The 23,350-nt window shown below is 40.1% G+C and overlaps 1 protein-coding gene across 5 annotated transcripts in view; it reads right to left on the bottom strand.

Moving 5' to 3' along the window:
* The window catches only part of LOC129732029 (GPI ethanolamine phosphate transferase 1), a 385,316-nt gene that overhangs the window by 243,003 nt on the left and 118,963 nt on the right, over positions 1-23,350 (bottom strand). For all 5 annotated transcript variants that reach the window (XM_055692484.1, XM_055692483.1, XM_055692485.1 and 2 more), the window contains one exon: positions 20,411-20,577. In XM_055692484.1, the coding sequence (XP_055548459.1) occupies positions 20,411-20,577 (167 nt within the window). The remainder of the gene's footprint in view (positions 1-20,410; positions 20,578-23,350) is intronic.

The raw sequence follows: 23,350 nt of genomic DNA, 5'->3' as shown, positions 1-23,350 counted from the left end.
TTTATAAAAATGTGAAATCACATAATGAAAGTAAACATAATGACTTTCTCCTAACGATAACTGGCTAATTAAAAGGTAGAAAAGTGATCCAAATGGCCGAATGTCATGTACTACTCGACTCATTTCGACGAATCGAGCATTTTCTGCATGTATGCATGTATAGGTGTATATGTGTGTGTGAGTGTCGGTGTGTACGTGTGTATGTGCACCTTTTTGCCTTTCCCCTAGAAAGGTATAGCAATCACTGAAAAAACTAAAGGTATTAAAGTGCTCCAGAGGGCCGAGTGTCGTATATCACTCGACTTAGTTCGACGAGCTGAGCATTTTCTGTATGTATGTATGTATATGTGTATGTGTGTGTGTATGTGCAACTTTTTTTTCTCACTCACTGTTCTCAGAGATGGCTGGACCGATTTCCGTGAAATTGATTGCAAATGAGAGCTGTATTTACCCCATAGGTTGCTACTGAATTTCATTGCAATCGGATTTTTGGTTTCGAGGTTATGTATCGAAATGTAAATATCACGAAACATCAATATCTCAGACACTACACAACCGATTTTAACAAAACTGGTGCCAAATAAACGGCCTGTCTTTTTTTTTTCCTCATCTATGGGGAACGGCCTGTCTTGAAAATCCTTAACTAATGATTCAACATGTGGTTCATAATTATGTATAAAAGAAGGAAACCACGTTTTGAAAAGAAACGTATTCCAAAGACTGCTTGAGCTCACTCAATTTTTGCTTTTCTTCTAGGAAGGTATAGCAATCACTGCAAAAACTAAAGGTATAAAAGTGATCAAAAGGGCCGAATGTCGTATATCACTCGACTCAGTTCGACGAGCTGAGCATTTTCTGTATGTGTGTGTATGTGTGTGTGTGTGTGTAACGCTCTCCCAATCTCACTCGATTTTGTCAGAGATGGCTGAACCGATTTCAATTAAATTGACTGCAAATGAAAGGTCCAGTTGCCCCATAAGACCCTATTGAATTCCATTGCAATCGGATTTCTAGTTTAGAGGTTATGCGTCAAAATGTAAAAATCACGAAACATCAATATCTCAAAAACTACACAACCGATTTGAACAAAATTAATTTCGAATGAACGGGTTACCTAAAAAACCCTTAACTTTTGAATTTCATGAAGATTGAACTTGTGGTTCAGAAGTTATGGAAAGAAACGTGTTCTGGAGACTATTTGATATCACTCAAACTTCATTAGCTTGGAAACTACACAACCGATTTGAACAATATTGATATCAGATGAACGGGCTAATTAAGGGTTAACTGATGAATTTTGATTGAACACGTGGTTTCAAAGTTTGGCTGCCCTTTACGTTCCCTTTTCATTTGATTGTAATCAAACTTAAGCAACCGTTATGCATTAAATTGTTAAAAAAACAACGAAAGTCTATTATTTTAAAGATTACATGACTTATTTCAACATAACTAGTGTCATACAAACGAGTCATCTCTCAAATTTACAAATAACAAATTTCATAACAATTTGATATGTGGTTCAAAAGTTTTGGAAATAAAAGAAATTCAAAGACTATTCAAAACCATACCTGCTTTGAACAATGCATATGGCCTCAACATGATTTAAATGTGGTATCGTACTATTTGAAGGTTCCCGGTATCGCTCGTGATTAAATTGTTCGAAATTAAGAGTCATTTATTTTATTTCGCTATTTCTTAAGCACTAACATTACATCAAATTTCATATTTTATGCTTCAATTACAACATCAATATTTTAGAACCCAAAGAGTGAATATACCTTTATTGGATTTAAGCATTCATGTTAATCTATTTTTACAAATAATATGTTTGAATGAGAAAGGCTGAGTCTGACCGCTAGGTGGATTAATTTAGGTTTTTTAGACAATAATAGCGCAGGTCGCATCCAAATGCAGATCAATTACTGATTTTGTATGGGAATATGTTGACATGATACTCGCTTTGTTGGAAGCCGAGAACACCTCTGACCGATTTTCATGAAATTATTTGCAAATGAAAGGTCTTGTTGTCCCATAAAGTCAGTATCAAGCCTGTATCAGACTAGCCGCTGCAGCAGTCGACCGCTACCGTTCCGTTCTTTTCCGACCAATCAGAGCACAGCGGTCGACCGTGCGTCGCTTGTTGTTGTTGTAAAAAATAGAACTATTTCTATTTTAGCCGTTGGGAACGGTTGGCGACTGCTGTCATTGACATGGCAAAGACAAACGTGCCTCTTCACACCTACACAAATTCACGTATAGAGACTTGTCAAATAAAAATGTGTGCTTCTCTTTTTGGCATACACGACAGCCAGTCAAAACATTAATAGCACCAATGGGAAAGAAAAAAAGTTTTATTTTGATCGTGCGCTACTTGTTTTTATTAAATCTGTGTATTTCGTTTGTTATAACTAGTTCCCGTGTAAGTGAAAAAAACTTGACCGTTCGTGCCTCTCCGGAGGAATATAGTCGGTCACACAACGGTCAGACTCAGCTTTTTTGCTACTGCGATTGCGATTGTTCTGCTGAGCCACGATGTTATGAGCTGGGCCAGGGGCTTGTAATCCTCGGATCCTGTAGGTATTGTGCAGGGTCTAGTTGCTGGTTATGGTTCGTTTTTGTTGTTCGTTGGTGTTCAGGTAGCCATATAGTGTGTGCCGCTGTGCCAAGATATCCCGGAAGGCCTCGGGTTCTCAGGCCCTGGCGGATTCGTGTGGGATTCAGTTGCTGATTCCAAAGTCGAGGTCTACGACGTGTTCTTGCCATTTTGTTGAATGTGGGTTGAAAGGAATGGGACTAGACTGGAGCATGGATTGATTTCAGGAAAATGTATATAAGGGACATGTAGGGAAGGTCACGACTCGCCAGGACATCACGAACAGGAACAGCTGGTCCTCTACCCTCGGCCCGGAGGGAAGTAATTTATTTCGACCTGGCGTCACGGTGTACGGGGTATGACCAAACAACGTGCTCTATGTCGTGATAACCTTCACCACAGGCACAGATACCACTTTGCCCGAGCCCAATACGACGGAGATGCGCATCAAATCTATAGTGATTGGACATAAACCGAGACATCACGCAAATGAAATCTCGACCTACATCCAACCCCTTGAACCACGGGCTCGTCGATACCTTGAGGATAATGGAATGTAACCACCTTCCCAGTTCCCTTCTGGTCCAAGAATTTTGCCAACTGAAGATCGTATTCTGACGTACAAGTGCGAAAAATTCATTAAAAGCAATTGGTCTTTCAAAAATTTCACCGTTTGTTGCGCCCACCTTGGCCAAAAAGTCCGCTTTCTCATTGCCCGGTATCAAGCAGTGCAAAGGGACCCACACTAAGGTAATCTGAGCAGATTTTTCAGATGAAGCACTCTAATGTTCCCGTATTTTCCCCAGGAAATACGGAGAGTGCTCAACATCTTTCATTGATCGGAGAGCCTCAATAGAACTGAGACTGTCCGTAAAGATGAAATAATGGTCCATGGGCCTTTTTTCGATAATCCTTAGGGTGTACTGAATTGCAGCTAATTCTGTGACGTAAACAGAAGCAGGATTATCGAGCATATGGGAGACGGTTAAATTGTTATTGAAGATACCGAAGTCAGTGGACCCCTCGAGAAGTGATCCGTCAGTGTAGAACATATTATCGCAGTTGATGTTACGATATTTATTGGAAAAAATTTTGGGAATCTGCTGCACGCATGAATGATCCGGGATTCCACGAGTTTCTTCTATCATGGATGTATCGAAAAACACAGTAGAATCAGAAGTATTTAATAAGTTGACACGATTTGGAATATTCGAAGAAATGTTAATATTCTGGAACATGTGTTTGAAATACAATGTCATAAAACGGGTTTGAGAATTAACTTCGATTAACATTTCAAAATTTCCAATCACAGGATGGTTCAAGACCTAACATTTGATAAGAATAAGAGAAGACAGGCTCCAGAAGCGGTTTTTCAATGGTAGAACTCCAGTGAAGACCTCCAGACTCATCGTATGGGTCGACTGCATGCAACCTAAGGCGATACGCAAACAACGATATTGTATTCGCTCCAGTTTGATCAAATGTGTGTTTGCTGCGGAGCGGAAGCAGAAACACCCGTACTCAATCACAGATAATTTCGTTGTTTGGTAAAGCCTTATAAGGTCTCCTGGGTGGGCTCCCTACTATGATCCGGTTATTGTACGAAGCAAATTCACTCTTTGTTGACGTTTTTCATCAGATACCTAATGTGACGACCCCAAGTGCCTTCTGAGTCGAACCAGACACCAAGATACTTGTGTACTAAAACCTGAGAAATCGTTTTACCCATTAATTGTGGCTGGAGCTGAGCAGGTTCATGCTTCCTAGAAAAAACTACTATCTCAGTCTTCTCCGGAGAGAATTCGATACCTAGCTGTAAAGCCCAAGCAGACAAATTGTCCAAGATATCTTGCAATGGTCCTTGCAAATCGGCAGCTTTGGCTCCTGTAACAGAGACCACGCTGTCGCCTGCAAGTTGTCTTATCGTGCATGAATTTGCCAGACATTCGTCGGTGTCATTCACATAAAAATTGTAAAGAAGGGGGCTTAAACATGAGCCCTGGGGAAGATCCATGTAGCTAATGCAAAAGTTGCCAAATCGCCATGCGTAAAATGCATATGCTTTTCGGACAACAAATTATGCAAAATATTGTTTAAAATTGGTGGAAATCCTTGTCGGTGAAGTTTACCCGAAAGAATGCCAATTGAAACGGAATCAAAATTCTTCTTAATGTCCAAGAACGCTGACGCCATTTGTTCTTTGCGAGCATACGCCAGCTGAATATCTGTCGGATCTTTGCGTGTAGACATCGGAGCACTCTTTGTCTCACCACGGAGTGGGAGGCGGTCCTTTGATTGTTACGCCGGGACATTTCTTCGTTTGGGCTTGCAACGCGGCGTCGAGAATCAAGCCCGCGAGGAGGTTGTATTCTTCAAGTGGGTGATGATGTGGAATCGAATCGACAGCTTCTAAAATCATTTCCTCGTATAACTTCCAATTGATATTCCGTGTAAGGTCATACGGAATATCAATTGGTCGCGTGCGAGTTGACCTGTTAGTAGGGTAACGAGGGTATTTTGGCCAGCTTTGGGAAGTGTTCGCACAGTTCATTAAAAACAAACGCAATTTTTCAACATAAATACCTACTCTATTATACCAGTGTTAAAAGCTAAGTGTCTATTTTTATATACACCGTTCAACAATGCAATATATTGAAAAATATTCTAGAAATGTCCAAATTTCTACGAAGTACTAAAAACATATTTTGGTCCACCAAATTTTTACTTTGGCCCACCTTTATATCTACAGACGTGTATGGGAATAGTTCGGACTAATTATATTTAAGATCACCATCGGTATTTTTAGAGCAAAAATAGTGGGTTTGAGGAGAACATCCTTTTGCTGTGATTTTTTGTAAATTTTAGGCATCTAAAAATGAAATGATTTGGCTTATAGCGGTTTGACAGGCATTCTCATCTAATGTCATATCGTTAAATGTGATAAATCACCTAATTAACACCACAATCACCGAGTCTTTCGGTGCTGCAAACGGGCAGCTTCGCAGCGACACAGCTATAGCACAATAGTAGGATGACCTTCACTGCGGATTATCAGTCTACCTTAACACAGCACTTCGCACTCCTTGAGACGCGACCGAGTAAGCAATGCTTTTTTCGACTTCTTCTATACAGTAGCGATTTTATAGCGAGACAACCACTCAATGCGTCCATTGTTGCCGAGCGTTCGGAACGGAATGATGACTAATATCTGTTGTCCTCACCGGTAACAAAAATCCATAATACTTTCCTTTTGAAGGTTGTTAAGAATTGTTTGAAGGAACGACGAGAAAACTGCCAAAACGAACTGCCTAAACAGAACGGAGTTTGTACCGTTACTATGACCCGGAAGACAAAAGTACGTTATGGAAAAATGTCTTTTGGATGATTCCTGAAGATAGAGGTGTCGCATGCTATATTTTGTTGCAGAAATGTAAATTCTCCCATTACGAGTTCCTTCGGGGCATGCAGGTTATTCCGAAAGTGGCCATTGACGCCTATATTTGAAAGTATGCCTGATATGAAAGATTCTTGATGGAAAATTCTGAAGATGGATTTTATGCACAAATGATAAGGTCCCCTGATACAGGTTCCTCTGGGGATTTCCGGATGCAATATAGCCATTTCTCGATGAGTTCTTTCAGGAATCGATCTTGATGAAACATTCGCTTCAGAAATGTTTTGCCTTTCTCCTAGAAAGGTATAGCCATGGGCGCAACTACGGGGGGCTAGGAGGGGGGCTTCAGCCCCCTTGAAAGTTTGAAGACCCCCCCCTAGAATTTTCCAGAGAATGATTGTATTCAATATAAATACATTCCATACTTCATATCAGAGCATCAAGCATTTGGGCTGTGTTTCGCCAGTTTCCCAGACGATCCAGAGACTCATCACCCGCAAGTCTTTTTCGATCTGGTTGTCGCCCGGCATTCTTACGACGTGACCGGCCAAACGCAACCTTTCGACTTTCGCCAATGGGGTTCTCTTCAAGCAGCGCGTGCAGTTCATGACTCATGCACTGTCGTCATTATCCTTCGTCCGTCTTTATTCCACCCTAGATAGTCCGTAGCACCTTGCGTTCGGAAACTCCAAGGGTGTTATCGATTCCGCAGAGGACTACCGGTATCAGATACATCGTCAACATTTTGCTTCGTCGCACTAGACTTGATTTTAGCATGTTGCTTTACTAGGGCTGTGATGCCTAGTCTCGCGACAAGGCTGCCGTGTTGGGTTATTGTTTAAGAACTAAGCACGTGCGGTGGCGGGTTGAAGCTGACAAATTCTACTGTGCGCTTCGGGCAGCACGCCAGGTCAATACTAGGCCAATATCGAGCGAATAAAGAAGAGTTTTGACAGTAGTTAGGTTGCTTCCAGGTCAAAACGAGGTGAGCTGGTGGAATAAATTCGCTATTGTTGAACTCAACAGTCCGCTTCGGATCAGTCGCTGTTTAAGCCGCCCCTATCCAAGGAGCACAGCTACCCCTTTCCTGTCAACATACGACCAAGTTTCCACCGGTTCACCGATCTTCCCTTGGTTACTTGTACTCCAGTCGGTACTCCGTAAAAGTAAGGATATGGCATTATGCCTTGGACCACACTAGGGTCTATTTTATGCTGGCTGGCCAGTTGGTACGAGTGTATTGTTGGTACGCACTGCCCAGCCGTTTACCAAACCTAGCTCTCCTCAATATCGAATCAGTGTTGCTGAAAGAGGTTGGCGTAAACGCTGTGGTCAAGATATACAATACATCTTTGGAGATTCAATCCCGATTGAAGTGATTTTTTTCTACTGTTACGACACTATTTTATGCGTTATCAAATTTGCGCATTTTAACTCTTTTTTTCTCTTTTTTCAAATAAAATGTATGAAAACTAGCCCCCCCCCTGGAAATTTTCCTTAGTTGCGCCCATGGGTATAGCAATCACTTGCAAAACCAAAAGTATAAAAGTGCTTCAAAGGGCCGAATGACATATATCACTCGACTCAGCTCGACGAGCTGAGCATTTCCTGTATGTGTGTGTGTGTGTGTATGTGCAGATTTTTATTCTCACTCACTTTTTTCAGAGTCCGATTTTCATGAAATTAATTGCAAATGGGGCAACTACCATAAGACCCTATGAAATTGTATTATAATCGGATTTTTAGTTTAGAGGTTTTGTATCAAAATGCAAAATTCATGAAACATCATTATATCTAAAACTACACATCCGATTTGAACAAAATTGGTTTCAAATGAACGGGCTACCTGAAATACCCTTAACTTTTGAAATTTATAAAATTTGGACCTGTGGTTCTAAAGTTATGAAAAGAAACGTGTTCTGGAGACTGTTCAATCTCACTCATATTTCTCAGAGATGGCTTGACCGATTTTCATAAAATCAGTGATATTTTTATATCATTCTATGATATTTATTGATTTGTCTTGCAATCGGACTATTACTTTGCCTGTTATGTTTAAAAATGGGGTTGATTGCGGGTGTCACCTTACGGTGAGAACGAAGTGAAAAAATCTCACGGTGAAAAAAAACGCGTACAAATAAAATGGGAATCACTTTCACCGTGCCTATTACGGTTGTCATCTCACCGTGAAGTGGCTCCCGTAACAAGCCCCAATGTGAAATTCAGCTATGAAAAGGAACGTATTCCGAAGACTACTTAAACTCACTCACTTTTCTCAGAGATGACTGACCCGATTTCTACAAAATTAGTGTCAATTGATAAGTCTAGCTGCTCCATAACACTCTATTGAATTTTACTGTAATCGAACTGTAACTTCGTTTGTAATGTACCGAAATGTGAAAATCACGAAACTTCATTATCTCAGAAACTACACAACCGATTTGATCAATATTATTATCAGATGAGCGGGCTAGTTAAGGGTTAACTGATTTAATTATGATTGATTGATAGAATTATGATTGAACACGTGGTTTTAAAGTTTGGCTGCCCTATACGTTCCCATTTCATTTGATTATAATCGAACTTAAGCAACCGTTATGTATTAAATTGTTAATAAAACAACGAAAGTCTATTATCTCAAAGATTACATGACTTTTTGAACATCAACTTTTTCAACATAATTTAAATGTGGTATCGTGCAACTTGAACGTTCCAAATTCATTGATTCCTTGCGATGTGTTTAATGTCTGCAAATGCACGACGAATCGGCCATAGGATATGATCAAAGTCAAATAACAAATCGTTTGAAATGATTGGTTTTATCGAAATGACAACATCCTCGACTTTTGGCGTCTGTACATTGCCTCAATTCTGAATATATTCATATTGAGTGGTATTCGGTCATTATCAGCAGATTATCTGGCATCAATCTGACACCGGAAATCCAGAATCTTTAAGTGGTCGTCTTTGAATTCAAAATGGTGTCCAGGGTCAATGTTTGGTTTCTATGCATCATCTCGATTACGCAAATATCCATATTGAGTATTATTCGGTCATTTTCGACTGTTGCCATTTAGCAATTAAAAATGGTGCCTGAGGTCAATTGTTAGCTCATTGCATTATTCTGGTTCCAGAGATACTTATATTGGATGGTATTTGGTTATTTTAGGCTGTTTTTCACAAACCGGAAATCGCCATCTTGGATTTCAAAATGGTATTTAAAATAATTTCTGGCCTCTGAGAGTAATTCTGGTTGGAGAAACACCCATATTGGGTGTTATTAGACATTTTCGGCTGTTTCCCAGGAACCGGAAGTCGCCAGCCTAGAATCCAAAATGGGGTCTGTGGTCGATTTCAGCTGCTGTGTATCATTCTAGATCCGAAGATACTCATGTTAGACGGAATCCGGCCATTTTTGGCTGTTTTCCAAAAACCAGAAGTTGCCATCCTACAATTCATGATGGTGTCTGAGATCAATTTTTAGCTTCTTGCAACATTCTGGCTCCGGAGATACTCATATTGGGTGGTATTTGGTCACTTTGGGCTGTTTTTCAGAAACCGAAAGTCGTCATTTTGGAATTTAAAATTGCCTGTGAAATCAATTTCTGTCATCTGTGCGTTATTCTGGTTCCGAAAACATTCATATTGAATGGTATTTGGTCATTTCCGGCTGTTTGCTAGACACCGGAGGTCACCATTTTAAAATTCAAGGTTGTGTCTGTGATCAATTTTTAGCTTCTGTGCATCTTTCTGGTTCCGGAGATACTCATATTTAACGGGAATCGTCCATTTCAGACTGCTTTCCAGAAACCGGAAGTTGCAATCTTACAATTCAAAATGTTGTCTGAAGTCGATTTGTGGCTCCAGTGCATTATTCCGATTCCGGAAATACCCATGTTGGGTGGTATTTGGTCGTTTTCCGCTGTTTTCCGAAACCGGAAGTCGCCATTTTGGATTTCATAATGGCTTATGGCATATGGTTCCATTTAGTTGATGAGTTTGCGAGATGTGCAGAAATTTGTGCAGAAACATGTGCTAAAGAAGAAGGAGGGGCGTCGGACCATTATGGACATATTTGTTACCTCTAAAAACAATCACATACCAAATTTTGTTGAATTTTCTTGATTGGTTCTTGAAGTGTGCGAAATTTGTGTTTCATTTGTATGGGACCCCTCCCTTATAGAAAAGGGAGGGGTGTCAAACCATTACGCACATATTTGTTACCTCTAAAAACATTTACCTGCCAAATTTGGTTCCATTTAGTTGGTTAGCTCTCGAGATGTGCAGAAATTTGTGTTTCATTTGTATGGCACCCATCCCAGCCAAACGAAGGAGGGGTGTCAAAACATTATGGACATATTTTTTACCACCAAAAACCAAATTTGGTTCTATTTAGTTGATTAGTTCTCGAGATATGCAGAAATTTGTGTTTCATTTGTATGGAACCCCTCCCTTCCAGAAAAGGGAGGGGCGTCCAACTATTATGGACATATTTGTTATCCCTTAAAACATCCACATGCCAAATTCGGTTTCATTTGCTTGGTTTGTTCTTGAATTGTGCAGAAATTTATGTTTCATTTGTATGGGACCCCTCTCTTCCAGAAGGGGGAGGGGTCTCAAACTATCATAGAAACCTTTATCGGCACCAAAAACCCCTACACACAAATTTTCACGTCGATCGGTTTGGTAGTTTTCGAGCCTATATGGATCAGACAGACAGACAGACCGGACTGCATTTTCATATGTATAGATTACAACATCAATATTTTAGAACCTAAAGAGTGAATATACATTTATTGGATTGAAGCGTTCCTGTAAATCTATTTTTACAAAAAAAAGTTTGAATGAGAAAGGCTGGGTCTGACCGCTAGGTGGATTAATTTAGGTTTTTTTTCATCGATGCCAATCATGCAAATAAGCATTTTTAGCAGGTAACCAATTACCAAAGCCATAAAAATATTAGCAGGTTTGACATGCCTACCGGCACTGGCCTATCCTACTTATTTTGACCTCTGTACATAGGCTTACTAATGTGGAGACATTAAAAAATATATCAAATAAGTTCTAAAAAAAATTTGTTGCAATTCTCAATCATAGTCAGTAAGATAGATGTAAGATTAGGTTTGGACAAGTAGACCTATAAACTACAGTCGAATCGCTGTATAGCGACATCGCAAGGGACCGTCGTTATAGAGAAATGTCGCAATAAAACGAATAATTTTTCTGAATATGAAGCAGAAGGGATCATTGAGAATGTCGCTATAGAGAGATTTGTCGCTATATAAGTTGTCGTAATAGAGGGCTTCAACTGTATTATTATAATGAAATTTAAAATGTATGTAATAGTCTGATGTCACCGTTTGTGACAGAACACACAATATAAATTCTGAGTATCCCTCTATTTAAAAAATAAACACACTAATCTTCAGCTGCTTGGGACGTTCGAACTAATAATTTTCCAAACATCAATATAGACAAAATAACCACGTTTTAATAACTACGATAAAAAGAAGCGTGCTTAATTTCGGAAATCTTTTACAATACTCAACCCGAAAACAAAAAATCTGAAAAGGGTAGCCGTTGAATATGACGTTAACTTGACACGCCCACTTCGTTCAAAATTAAGGAAATTTGGGATGGATATTGTCTACACTTGTAGAAATACCCAACTCAAAACAAAATTGGGGTCTACCAAAGAACCTATTGATACCCTGAACAAAGCTGGAATTTATAAAATTACATGCAGTCACTGTGATATGGTTTACATTGGACAAACTAAACCTAACCTAGGGATACGTTTTAGTTTCAGTTTCAAAAAATGCTAAACCACACCTTTTCAAATCAAAAAAGGCTGAACATATTTTTAACGAGGAACATCCACTAACTTCGGATAACATTCACATGCTCCGCCCCGTAAATAATTTATGGAAATTAGACGTAGCTGAAAGTTTAGAAATTTAAAAACAACACGCATGCACGCTTCTCAACAAAGACGCAGGTAATCACCCCTCATGGCTATTCAATCTGCTTACCAAAAACCCCAGACATGGTACGGTAAACAATCGACCGCATAAATCCCTACCTAACTCCAATTAAGAGTGCTAAATTTTCATTTTTACTTACTACAAATGAAAAACAGGATTTACGCTTTGCTCTATACCAGTCCACATAAGCACTGAGTAAGACTGTATGTCACAGTCGAAATATATATTTGCGCGGACTGAATTTCAATATTTATTTTCCAAATTTCTAGTAGAGTGTAACGGGAACTGATAATTCTTTCTTTTGATTTTCGAAATTCTAATAATAATTTGTTCCATCGAGAGCACACCAGTCTAGGTGCAATAGTTACTTTCTGAGTGCAGCACTTCTGCAAATCGATACTTCCGATCGGAGGCTTGCGTTTTTCATCGTCAGGCTAGGTCCAATAGCGAAGGACATGACCATGCAGTCGACACCAGCGCCAATGCCGTGCTCCGAACCCGGATACATCCTCGAACATCGTCAGAAATCCATAATAATCGACAGTAAAGGGTTATTCGCAATATGCCTTCATATGAACGGTACCTTCCAGAAAACGACTGGATTTAGTGTCCAAATTGTTCGCTGGATTCCCTACGTGTAAGTTAATTTGCATCCACAAACATTACGCGAACAAAAATCCGCAATCGCAGCAGCAAAAAAACTGAGTCTGACCGTTCGACTATATTCCCCCGGAGAGGCACAAACGGTCAAGTTTTTTTACTTACACTGGAACTAGTTATAACAAACGAAATACTCAGATTTAATAAAAACAAGTAGCGCACGATCAAAATAAAACTTTTTTTCCTTCCCGTTGGTCGAAATTTGACATCGCCAACCAGCGTTGCCGGTGTTATTCATGTTTTGACTGGCTGTCGTGTGTGCCAACAAGAGAAGCACACATTTTTATTTGACAAGTCTCTGTACGTGAATTTGTGTAGGTGTTAAGAGGCACGTTTGCCTTTGCCATGTCGCTAACCGTTGATTTACGTTTCATCAAAATTACTTGGTTGGGGGAAAAACCAAGTAATTCTGTCAAACAATCTTTAATTTCATCAATAGTTTGGTCATTTGAAAGACCTTTCAAAATAGCCTTAAACGGTCTCTCGTTTTTGGCATCATAGGTATAAAATTCAAATACTGTAATAGATGTTTATGGCCTTCAGAAGATTCGGCCAAAATACGAATTTCGCCTCGGTAGCCAATTTGAAAATTAACTTTCACATCAGAAAGAAATGATGGAAGTTCTGAACGAAAAGCTTTAAAATTTGCAACGATTACCACAATAGGTGGAACTTTAGCTTTCTTCATACCGCCATTTTGCTCAGAATGAGAAATTTCAAATTCTTGATCCCCTAGAGTAGAAAGAATTTCATACCTATTGCTTTCTGAATCACTCGGAGGAGAAGCCTCACGTTTCCTCGTAGCCGCATCAAAGTGAGCTTTTTCGGTTCGTCCTGGCATTTCAGGACAAGTTTCACTTTACATAAATTTTGTCAACACAAAATTACACATTAATCGCTCGTTAAACGTTACAAACAAATTCAATGCTTTGCGATTCATTTCGTTGTTTTGCTTTCGTCTCGATTAGACGCAAATTGTTTATCTCCGTTTGAGTTCGCAAAATAACAATACACGAGTTATCGTACGGGTGTTTTTTTGTCGATTAGTTCTCGTGCTGCGCAATAACAATAGACTGTTATATATCGGCAGAAACATCTGCACACTGGTAGGGGCAGGCTACCCCGCCAGTGATTCGATACGCAGCTGATATATCAGCAAGAATAATTCTCCCGCACCGCTGTTACCCCGCTAGCAGCACGGACCATCATACGATCGAGCGAGTGGAAGTCAACTACAAGTGGCATCTACAAGGTCGCGTGTAGGACACGGCCACTGTGTCTCAACACGAAGCTGGATCGTCATTGTTTGTTCTGCGGAGACGCTCGATTAATCCTACTATCAGCCGTGAGGTCGTGACTTAGACGTTCGGTGAAGTATTACCTTTAGAATTTTTACTATTATTATCAATATTATTACTATGTTATAATATTATTATTAATATTATTATTGATATTATTATTGTTATTATTAATACTATTACTATAATTATTATTATTATTATTATTATTACTATTGTTATTAGTATTAGTATTACTGTCTTTTTTTTTATTTGATCCATTGTAGATTGAAAAATTGTTTTTAAAATTTAACATCAACTACTTGAACCCCCCCCATATTCGAATATTTATCGTTTGTGTGCGGTAGAGCGTAACGCTCCCGCAAAATGGACGACATGCAGGTGCAACTTTTCCTGGAGGTGGAAACAAACGGGGAAGAAATTGAAATTTCTCCCATCAGCACACCCCTACCTTCCCCTGTGCCCTCCCCTTTGCCAAGTCCTGTACCAAGAGTACCGGAGGTACGGGTAAAAGCTTACCCAGATGCCGCTGGCGGTCCCTACGTTGTTTTTTTCCGGCCCATAAAGAAGCCATTGAATATTATCCAAATTGGCAAAGACCTGGCAAAACATTTTTCGGCCGTAACCGAGATTACGAAGGTGAGGCCGAACAAACTGCGAGTTGTCGTGAGTAGCTTGAAGCAAGCAAACGAAATTGCTGGCTACGAGCTCTTCACGAGAGAGTATCGCGTGTACATCCCTGCCAAGGATGTAGAAATCGACGGTGTGGTTACCGAGGGGAATCTCACTGTCGATGACATTTTGCGTCATGGAGTTGGCTGCTTTAAAAACCCCTTGATGCAAAGTGTAAAGATACTGGATTGCAAGCAATTGCATTCAGTATCCATCGAAGAAGGGAAGAAGAAATTCCTCCCTTCGGATTCCTTCCGAGTAACATTCGCCGGATCCGCGCTGCCGAACTACGTCCGCTTGGACAGGGTTCGTCTACCTGTACGCCTGTTCGTACCGCGGGTCATGCATTGCCAAAACTGTAAGCAGTTAGGTCACACAGCCACCTACTGCTGCAACAAGGCACGCTGTAGCAAGTGCGGAGGCAATCATGCTGAGAACGCTTGCAGTGGGGATACTGAAAAGTGTCTTTATTGCGAGGGAACTCGGCATGACCTTCCGGCATGTCCCGCGTACAAACAGCGCGAGGAAAAAATTAAGCGTTCCCTTAAGGAACGATCAAAGCGCTCTTTTGCAGAAATGCTTAAGAGGGCTGAGCCACCCTCGACAGGAAACATCTTTTCCTTTTTGCCAACCGATGAGGGTACATCTGACGATCCCGTCGAAGGGTGTTCCTATGCCTTGCCAGAGGGATCTAGGAAGAGGAGAATGCTCAACTCTCCTAATCTTTCTCGTAAAGGTCGTAAGATAACCCCTAGCGGAATGACCAATAAGACAACACAAAAAGGAAGTGGTGAAGAAAAACCGAAGCAAGTACCCCCCGGTTTTAATTTCAAATCAAACCAGGAGTACCCACCGCTTCCTGGGGCACCAAAAACCCCTCGGGCACCCATTTCTCGATCAGAAGACATAAAAGAAACAGGGTTCATAAAATTCTCTGATATTGTGGACTGGATATTTAAAACATTCAACATACCAGATCCCCTTCAAAACATTCTTCTTGCCCTTCTCCCAACAGTGAAAACCTATTTGAAGCAACTCACAGCAACTTGGCCCCTCATTTCAGCTATCGTATCTTTCGATGACTAATTCGTTGAAAGAGGTTAGGAATTTTGTCACTGTGATACAGTGGAACTGCAGAAGTATCATCCCCAAATTTGATTTATTTTCACATTTGATAAACACATACAATTGTGATGCGTTCGCGCTTTGTGAAACTTTTCTCAATTCAAATGACCAACTTAATTTCCACGATTTTAACATCATTCGTCGAGATCGAGACTCACACGGTGGAGGGGTACTTTTAGGGATCAAAAAGTGCTATTCTTTTTTCAGAATTGACCTCCCCTCGATCTCGAATATTGAAGTTGTTGCCATTCAAACGAATATGAATGGAAAAGACCTTTGCCTTGTTTCGTTATATATTCCCCCATCCGCGCGGATTGAACAGAAGCAACTCCTTGATATAGCAGAATTGCTTCCCGCACCTTTTTTGATTTTGGGAGATTTTAACTCTCACTGTTCGCTATGGGGGTCGCTGTACGACGACAACCGATCTTCTTTAATCTGTAACTTGATCGACGACTTCAATATGACAGTTTTGAATACTGGGGAAGCGACACGCGTACCTAATCCTCCAGCACGTGAAAGCGTGCTTGACCTATCCCTCTGCTCGACATCACTAGCGTTAGATTGCCAGTGGAAAGTAATCAACGATCCCCACGGTAGTGATCATCTTCCAATCGTTATATCAATTGCTAATGGTTCAACTCCCCCGAACCCAATCAATATTTCCTACGACCTTACACGTAATATTGATTGGAAGCGTTATGAGTCTATTATAGCGGAATCTATCGAGACTCACGAGGAACTTCCTCCGGAGGAAGAATACGCGTTCTTAGCTGGCTTGATAATCGACGCCGCGACGCAAGCTCAGACGAAACCGATACCCGGGGTAACGATTAGACAACGCCCTCCCAACAAATGGTGGGACAAAGAGTGCTCTGAGCTGTACGCGCGAAGGTCCGCGGCGTATAAGGACTACCGGGAGTACGGCACTGTCAACCTACTACGAAAGTACGAGGCACTGGGCAGGCAGATGAAGAGCTTAGTAAAGGCGAAAAAACGCGGGTACTGGCGGCGGTTCGTAAACGCGTTGTCGAGGGAAACAGCGATGAGCACTCTTTGGGATACCGCCAGGCGCATGCGGAACCGTGACGTTTCGAATGAGAGTGAGGAGTATTCAGATCGCTGGATACTCGATTTTGCCAAAAAGGTCTGTCCGGACTCTGTACCGGAACAGAAAACCTTTCGCGACGCGTTTATAGTAACTACGGAAGAGCCTCCATTTTCGATGTTAGAATTTTCAATGGCTCTCCTGTCGTGCAACAATAAGGCTCCAGGGTTAGATAGAATAAAATTCAACCTGTTGAAGAATCTACCCGACTCTGCAAAAAGACGCTTGTTGGACTTGTTCAACAAGTTTCTTGAGCTAAATATTGTTCCGCATGACTGGAGGGAGGTAAAAGTCATTGCTATTCGGAAACCCGGGAAACCTGCCTCTGATCACAATTCATATAGGCCGATTGCAATGCTCTCTTGCCTCCGGAAATTAATGGAGAAAATGATCCTCTTACGGTTAGACAAATGGGTCGAAACAAACGGTTTACTTTCAGATACTCAATTTGGCTTTCGCCGGGGCAAAGGGACGAACGATTGCCTAGCGTTGCTTTCTACTGAAATTCAACTCGCATTTGCTCGAAAAGAGCAAATGGCTTCTGCGTTCTTGGATATTAAGGGGGCTTTTGACTCTGTCTCTGTAGAAGTTTTAAGCGCGAAACTTCATTCGCAGGGACTTTCACTAAATTTGAATAACTTTTTGCTCAATCTGTTGTCAGAAAAGCATATGTATTTCTCACATGGCGATTCGACAACTTCCCGAATTAGTTACATGGGCCTTCCCCAGGGCTCATGTTTAAGTCCTCTCTTATATAATTTTTACGTCAATGACATCGATGAATGTCTTGCAAATTCATGCACGCTAAGGCAACTTGCAGACGATAGCGTTGTATCCATTACTGGTAGCGAGGCTAGCGATCTGCAAGGACCATTGCAAGATACCTTAGACAATTTGTCTGAATGGGCTCTTAAGCTGGGTATCGAATTCTCTCCGGAGAAAACTGAGTTGGTCGTTTTTTCTAGGAAGCATAACCCAGCTCAGCTGCAGCTCCTACTAACGGGTAAAACGATCTCTCAGGTTTTAGTCGCTAAATATCTCGGGGTCTGGTTCGACTCTAAATGCACCTGGGCTTGTCATATTAGGTATCTGACACGAAAATGCCAACAGAGGATTAATTTTCTTCGTACGATTACCGGAACCTGGTGGGGAGCCCACCCAGGAGACCTTCTAAGGCTTTACCAAACAACGATATTGTCAGTTCTTGAGTACGGCTGTTTCTGCTTCCGCTCCGCCGCGAACACGCACATTATAAAATTAGAGAGAATACAATATCGTTGTTTGCGTATTGCCTTGGGTTGCATGCAGTCGACCCATACGATGAGTCTTGAAGTGTTAGCGGGTATTCTTCCGTTGAAACATCGTTTTTGGAATCTCTCTTACCGGTTGCTAATTCGATGCACAGTTAGGAACCCATTAGTAATTAAAAATTTCGAGAGGTTGGTCGACCTTCAATTTCAATCCAGATTTATGACTTTATATTTTGACTATATGGCTCAAGATATTAATCCTTCTTCATACGATTCCTCCAATGTCGCACTTTTAGATACTTCTAATAATGCTATATTTTTCGACACCACCATGAAACAAGACATTTCTGGTATCCCGGATCAATTGCGACCCCAAGAGATCCCTAAGATTTTTTCGAATAAGTTCAAACATGTTAGTTATGATAAAAGGTTTTACACTGACGGATCTAATCTAGATGAGTCCACTGGCTTCGGTGTTTTCCACGAAAATTTTACCGCCTCCTACAAACTCGATGCTCCTGCTTCCGTGTACGTCGCAGAACTTGCTGCTATTCAGTACTCTCTTGGAATCATCGAAACCCTACCCACAGACCACTACTTCATCTTCACAGACAGTCTCAGTGCCATTGAGGCTCTGCGATCGATGAAGCCTGTGAAGCACACCCCGTATTTCCTGGGGAAAATACGGTGGTTTTTAAGTGCTTTAACAGATAAAAATTACCGGGTTACCTTAGCGTGGGTCCCTTCTCATTGCTCGATTCCGGGTAACGAAAAGGCTGACTCTTTAGCTAAGGTGGGTGCTATTGATGGCGATATTTATGAAAGACCAATTGCTTATGATGAATTTTATAGCATTTTGCGTCAGAGAACACTCAACAGTTGGCAATCATCATGGAACTCAGATGAACTGGGACGGTGGCTACATTCCATTTTTCCTAAGGTATCGACGAAAGCATGGTTCAAGGGGTTGGATGTAGGTCGGGACTTCATTCGCGTGATGTCTAGACTTATGTCCAATCACTACACGTTAAACACGCATCTCTTTCGTATAGGGCTTGTAGACAGTAATCACTGCGTTTGTGGCGATGGCTACCATGACATCGAGCATGTTGTTTGGTCGTGTACCGAATACTGTGGTGTTAGGTCCGAGCTTATAGATTCCCTTCGGGCCCGAGGAAAACAACCGAACGTACCCGTTAGAGACATTCTGGGAAGCGGTGATCTCCAGTACATGACACAGTTATACTGCTTTCTGAAAAACGCTGACATTAAAATTTAAAATTTTCTTTGTCTATTTGTCAGATTAAGGATACAAATATGCTATGCTGAAGACACGGAAACGAAGAGCCCGCAACCATGCTTACACAAATATTTTGAACCCACAACAAACAAGAATACAATTGCTCTACCAGTTGAAAAACAAAGTTCCAAAATAGTTTTAAGTCAAAATTGTATCTCCCCTCCTCTCACCTTAAATCCCCACTAGCTCGTAGTCGGCCGCGAGAATAAAGAAAAGGCCTCCCTCTTTTCCCTGCTAACGTAGAATTAAAACGAATTGTACTTGGCTCAGTAAAACAGAAAATGTATCGTGCCGTGTCAAATAAACTAATTTAAAACTTAAAATGCTTTGCGATTCAACAGATACTCTTTAAAAAAGATTACCTGTTGAAAGCGAAAAATTTCCAATATCTCTCGGTAGTCTAAGACAAGCCTCGAGCTGTTGGTAAAATGCGACCGTTCTGCAAGGCAGTTCAAGTCGTACTGATTTCGAGTTATCTAGTTCTAGCAATAACGAGACGATATAACGTCTTGCTGTTCATAATGATAACAAATTTTATATAATCGTGTATGGATTGGTGCATATATCACAAACATGTGGTCGACTGTGGATTGACTAAAGAAGCTTGAAAACTTTCCAAAAAACATGCCTTGAGATGTTTTGATTTGGGCGAATAATAACCAAAAATATTTAGAATCGTTAGTTCCAAAAATTTTCAGATAAATGTCATAACACACTCCGTAAACTATAAGGCTTAGCTGAAGTCTAGAAAAGGTCAATTGTGTTTGTTAATGCCATTTATTGATAACTTGAATTGAATATTGAAATTTAGCGTAAGAGCAAATTTTAAATTTCGTTCCGAATATTTCACTGAGATTTTTTAAATAAAACGTATAAATTCAAAATTCAACATATATGTTCATTTAGAATATAAAAATGATTATCAAAATGATTTCGTTGCTGGATAAAATTTATCTCTGGATTTATTTATTTACACTATCATATTATCGGTTTATTATTTCAATGTTCAAACAATCATTAGAGTACCTGCAAAAAGAGCTACATGTCCTGGTCTTGATTCGGTTGGAACACGTGTATGTGATATGCCAAAAACTCCTTGTGACAAAACTGTTTGCCGTAGAAATATTGTTCTATTGGCCTGGTGCTCCAGAAAAGAAGCAGCGCGTAGTCCATCTGCAACAAAAACAATGACCCTGGAAAGAAAGAATATTGTAAGCTTAAAACTTTTCTAAATGTTGAATGGAATCGTTAAGGTAAATGATGCGCTGATGTCGAGTACCGGGTTCATGATAAATATTATCGCACCTACGAGTTCATTATATGATCCAAACTCATTATGTCTAATGTAACTAGGAGCGACTCTTCCATAGGTGCAACCTGTGTATTGCACACGGAAACGCCAGGTAAAAAAACCTAAATTAATCCACCTAGCGGTCAGACCCAGCCTTTCTCATTCAAACTTTTATTTGTAAAAATAGATTTACAGGAACGCTTCAATCCAATAAATGTATATTCACTCTTTAGGTTCTAAAATATTGATGTTGTAATCTATACATATAAAAATGTAGTCCGGTCTGTCTGTCTGTTTGATCCATATAGGTTCGAAAACTACCGGACCGATCGACGTGAAAATTTGTATGAAGGAGTTTTTGGTCCCGATAAAGGTTCCTATGATAGTTTAAGACCCCTCCCTTTTCTGGAAGGGAGGCGTCCAATACAAATGAAACATACATTTATAAAACCGAATTTGGCATGTGGATGTTTTAAAGGGTAACAAATATGTCCATATTGGTTCGACGCCCCTCCCTCTTCCAGAAGCACATGTTTCTGCACAAATTTCTGCACATCTCGCGAACTATTCAACTAAATGGAACCATATTTGGCAGGTGAATGTTTTTAGTGGTAACAAATATGTTCCATAATCGACCTTAGGCAACATTTTGTATTGTAAGATGGTAACTTCCGGTTTCTGGCAAACAGCCAAAAATGGCCGATTTCCACCCAATATAATAATATCCGGATAAAGAATGAAGAGGAGGAGCTAAAATCGACCACAGATACCATTTTGAATTCTAAGATGGCGACTTTCGGTTTCGGAAAAACAGCGGCAAACGACCAAATATCACCCAATATGGGTATTTCCGGAATCTAAATGATGCACTGGAGCCACAAATCGACTACAGACACCATTATGAATTGTAGGATGGCAACTTCTGGTTTCTGGAAAACAGCCAAAAATGGCCGATTTACGTCTAACATGAGTATCTCCGGATCTAGAATGATACACAGCAGCTGAAATCGATCACAGACCTCATTTTGGACCTCAAGTTGGCGACTTCCGGTTCCTGGGAAACAGCCGAAAATGATCGAACTACACACAATATGGGTGTTTCTTCAACCTGAATGACGCTCAGAGGCCAAAAATTATCTTAAATACCATTTTGAAATCCAAGATGGCGACTTCCGGTTTGTGAAAAACAGCCTAAAATAACCAAATACCATCCAATATGAGTATCTCTGGAACCAGAATGATGCAAGGAGCTAACAATTGACCTCAGGCACCATTTTGAATCACTAAATGGCAACTTATAGGAAACAGTCGAAAATGACCAAATAATACTCAATATGTATATTTCCGTAATCAAAATGATGCATAGAAACCAAACATTGACCCTTGACACCATTTTAAATTCAAAGACGACCACTTTTAGTTTCTGGAAAACAACCAAAATAACTTAATACCTCCGGTGTATTTTCGGTGTCAAATTGATGCCAGGAAATTTGCTGAAAATGACCGAATACCACCCAATATGAATATATTCAGAATTAAGGTGATGTACAAAAGCCAAAAGTCGAGGATGTTGTCATTTCGATAAAACCAATCATTTCAAACGATTTGTTATTTGACTTTGATCATATCCTATGGCCGATTCGTCGTGCATTTTCAGACTTTAAACACATCGCAAGGCATCAATGAATTTGGAACGTTCATACCACATTTAATTTATGTTGAGGCCACATATATCGACAAAAGCAGGTATAATTTTAACTAGTCTTTGAATTTATGTTTTTTTCCTTTTGAGCCACATATCAAATTGTTATGAAGTTTGTTATTGGTAAGTTCGAGAGATGACTCGTTCGTATGACACTAGTTATGTTCAAATAAGTCACGTAATCTTTGAGATAATAGACTTTCGTTGTTTCATTAACAATTTAATACATAACGGTTGCTTAAGTTCGATTATAATGAAATGAAATGAGAACGTATAGGGCAGCCAAACTTTGAAACCACGTGTTCAATCATAATTCATTAGTTTACTCTTAACTAGCCCGCTCATCTGATAATAATATGGATAAAATCGGTTGTGTAGTTACTGAGATAATGAAGTTTCGTGATTTTCACATTTCGGTACATTACAGACGAAGTTACAGTTCGATTACAGTAAAATTTAATAGGGTGTTATGAGGCACCTAGACCTTTCATTTGACACTAATTTCATGGAAATCGGATCAGCCATCTCTGAGAAAAGTGAGTGAGATTAAACAGTCTCCAGAACACGTTTCTTTTCATAACTTTTGAACCACAAGTTCAATCTTCATAAAATTCAAAATTAAGGGTTTTCTGGATAGCCCGTTCATTTGAAACCAATTTTGTTCGAATCGGTTGTGTAGTTTGCGAGATAATGATGTTTCATGATTTTTACATTTTGATACATAACCTCCAAACTAAAAATCCGATTACAATAAAATTGAATAGGGTCTTATGGGACAACAAGACCTTTCATTTGCAATTAATTTCATGAGAATCGGTCCAGCCATCTCTGAGGAAAGTGAGTGAGAATAAAAATCTGCACATACACACACACATACAGAAAATGCTCAGCTCGTCAAGCTGAGTCGAGTGATATATGCCATTCGGCCCTTTGAAGCACTTCTATACATTCGGTTTTATATTTCAAATGCAAA

This window comes from Wyeomyia smithii, chromosome 3, assembly GCF_029784165.1.
Source record: "Wyeomyia smithii strain HCP4-BCI-WySm-NY-G18 chromosome 3, ASM2978416v1, whole genome shotgun sequence".
Taxonomy (NCBI): domain Eukaryota; kingdom Metazoa; phylum Arthropoda; class Insecta; order Diptera; family Culicidae; genus Wyeomyia; species Wyeomyia smithii.
The sequence above is the reverse complement of the archived record's forward strand: the minus strand, read 5'-3'. Positions and strand labels throughout refer to the sequence as shown.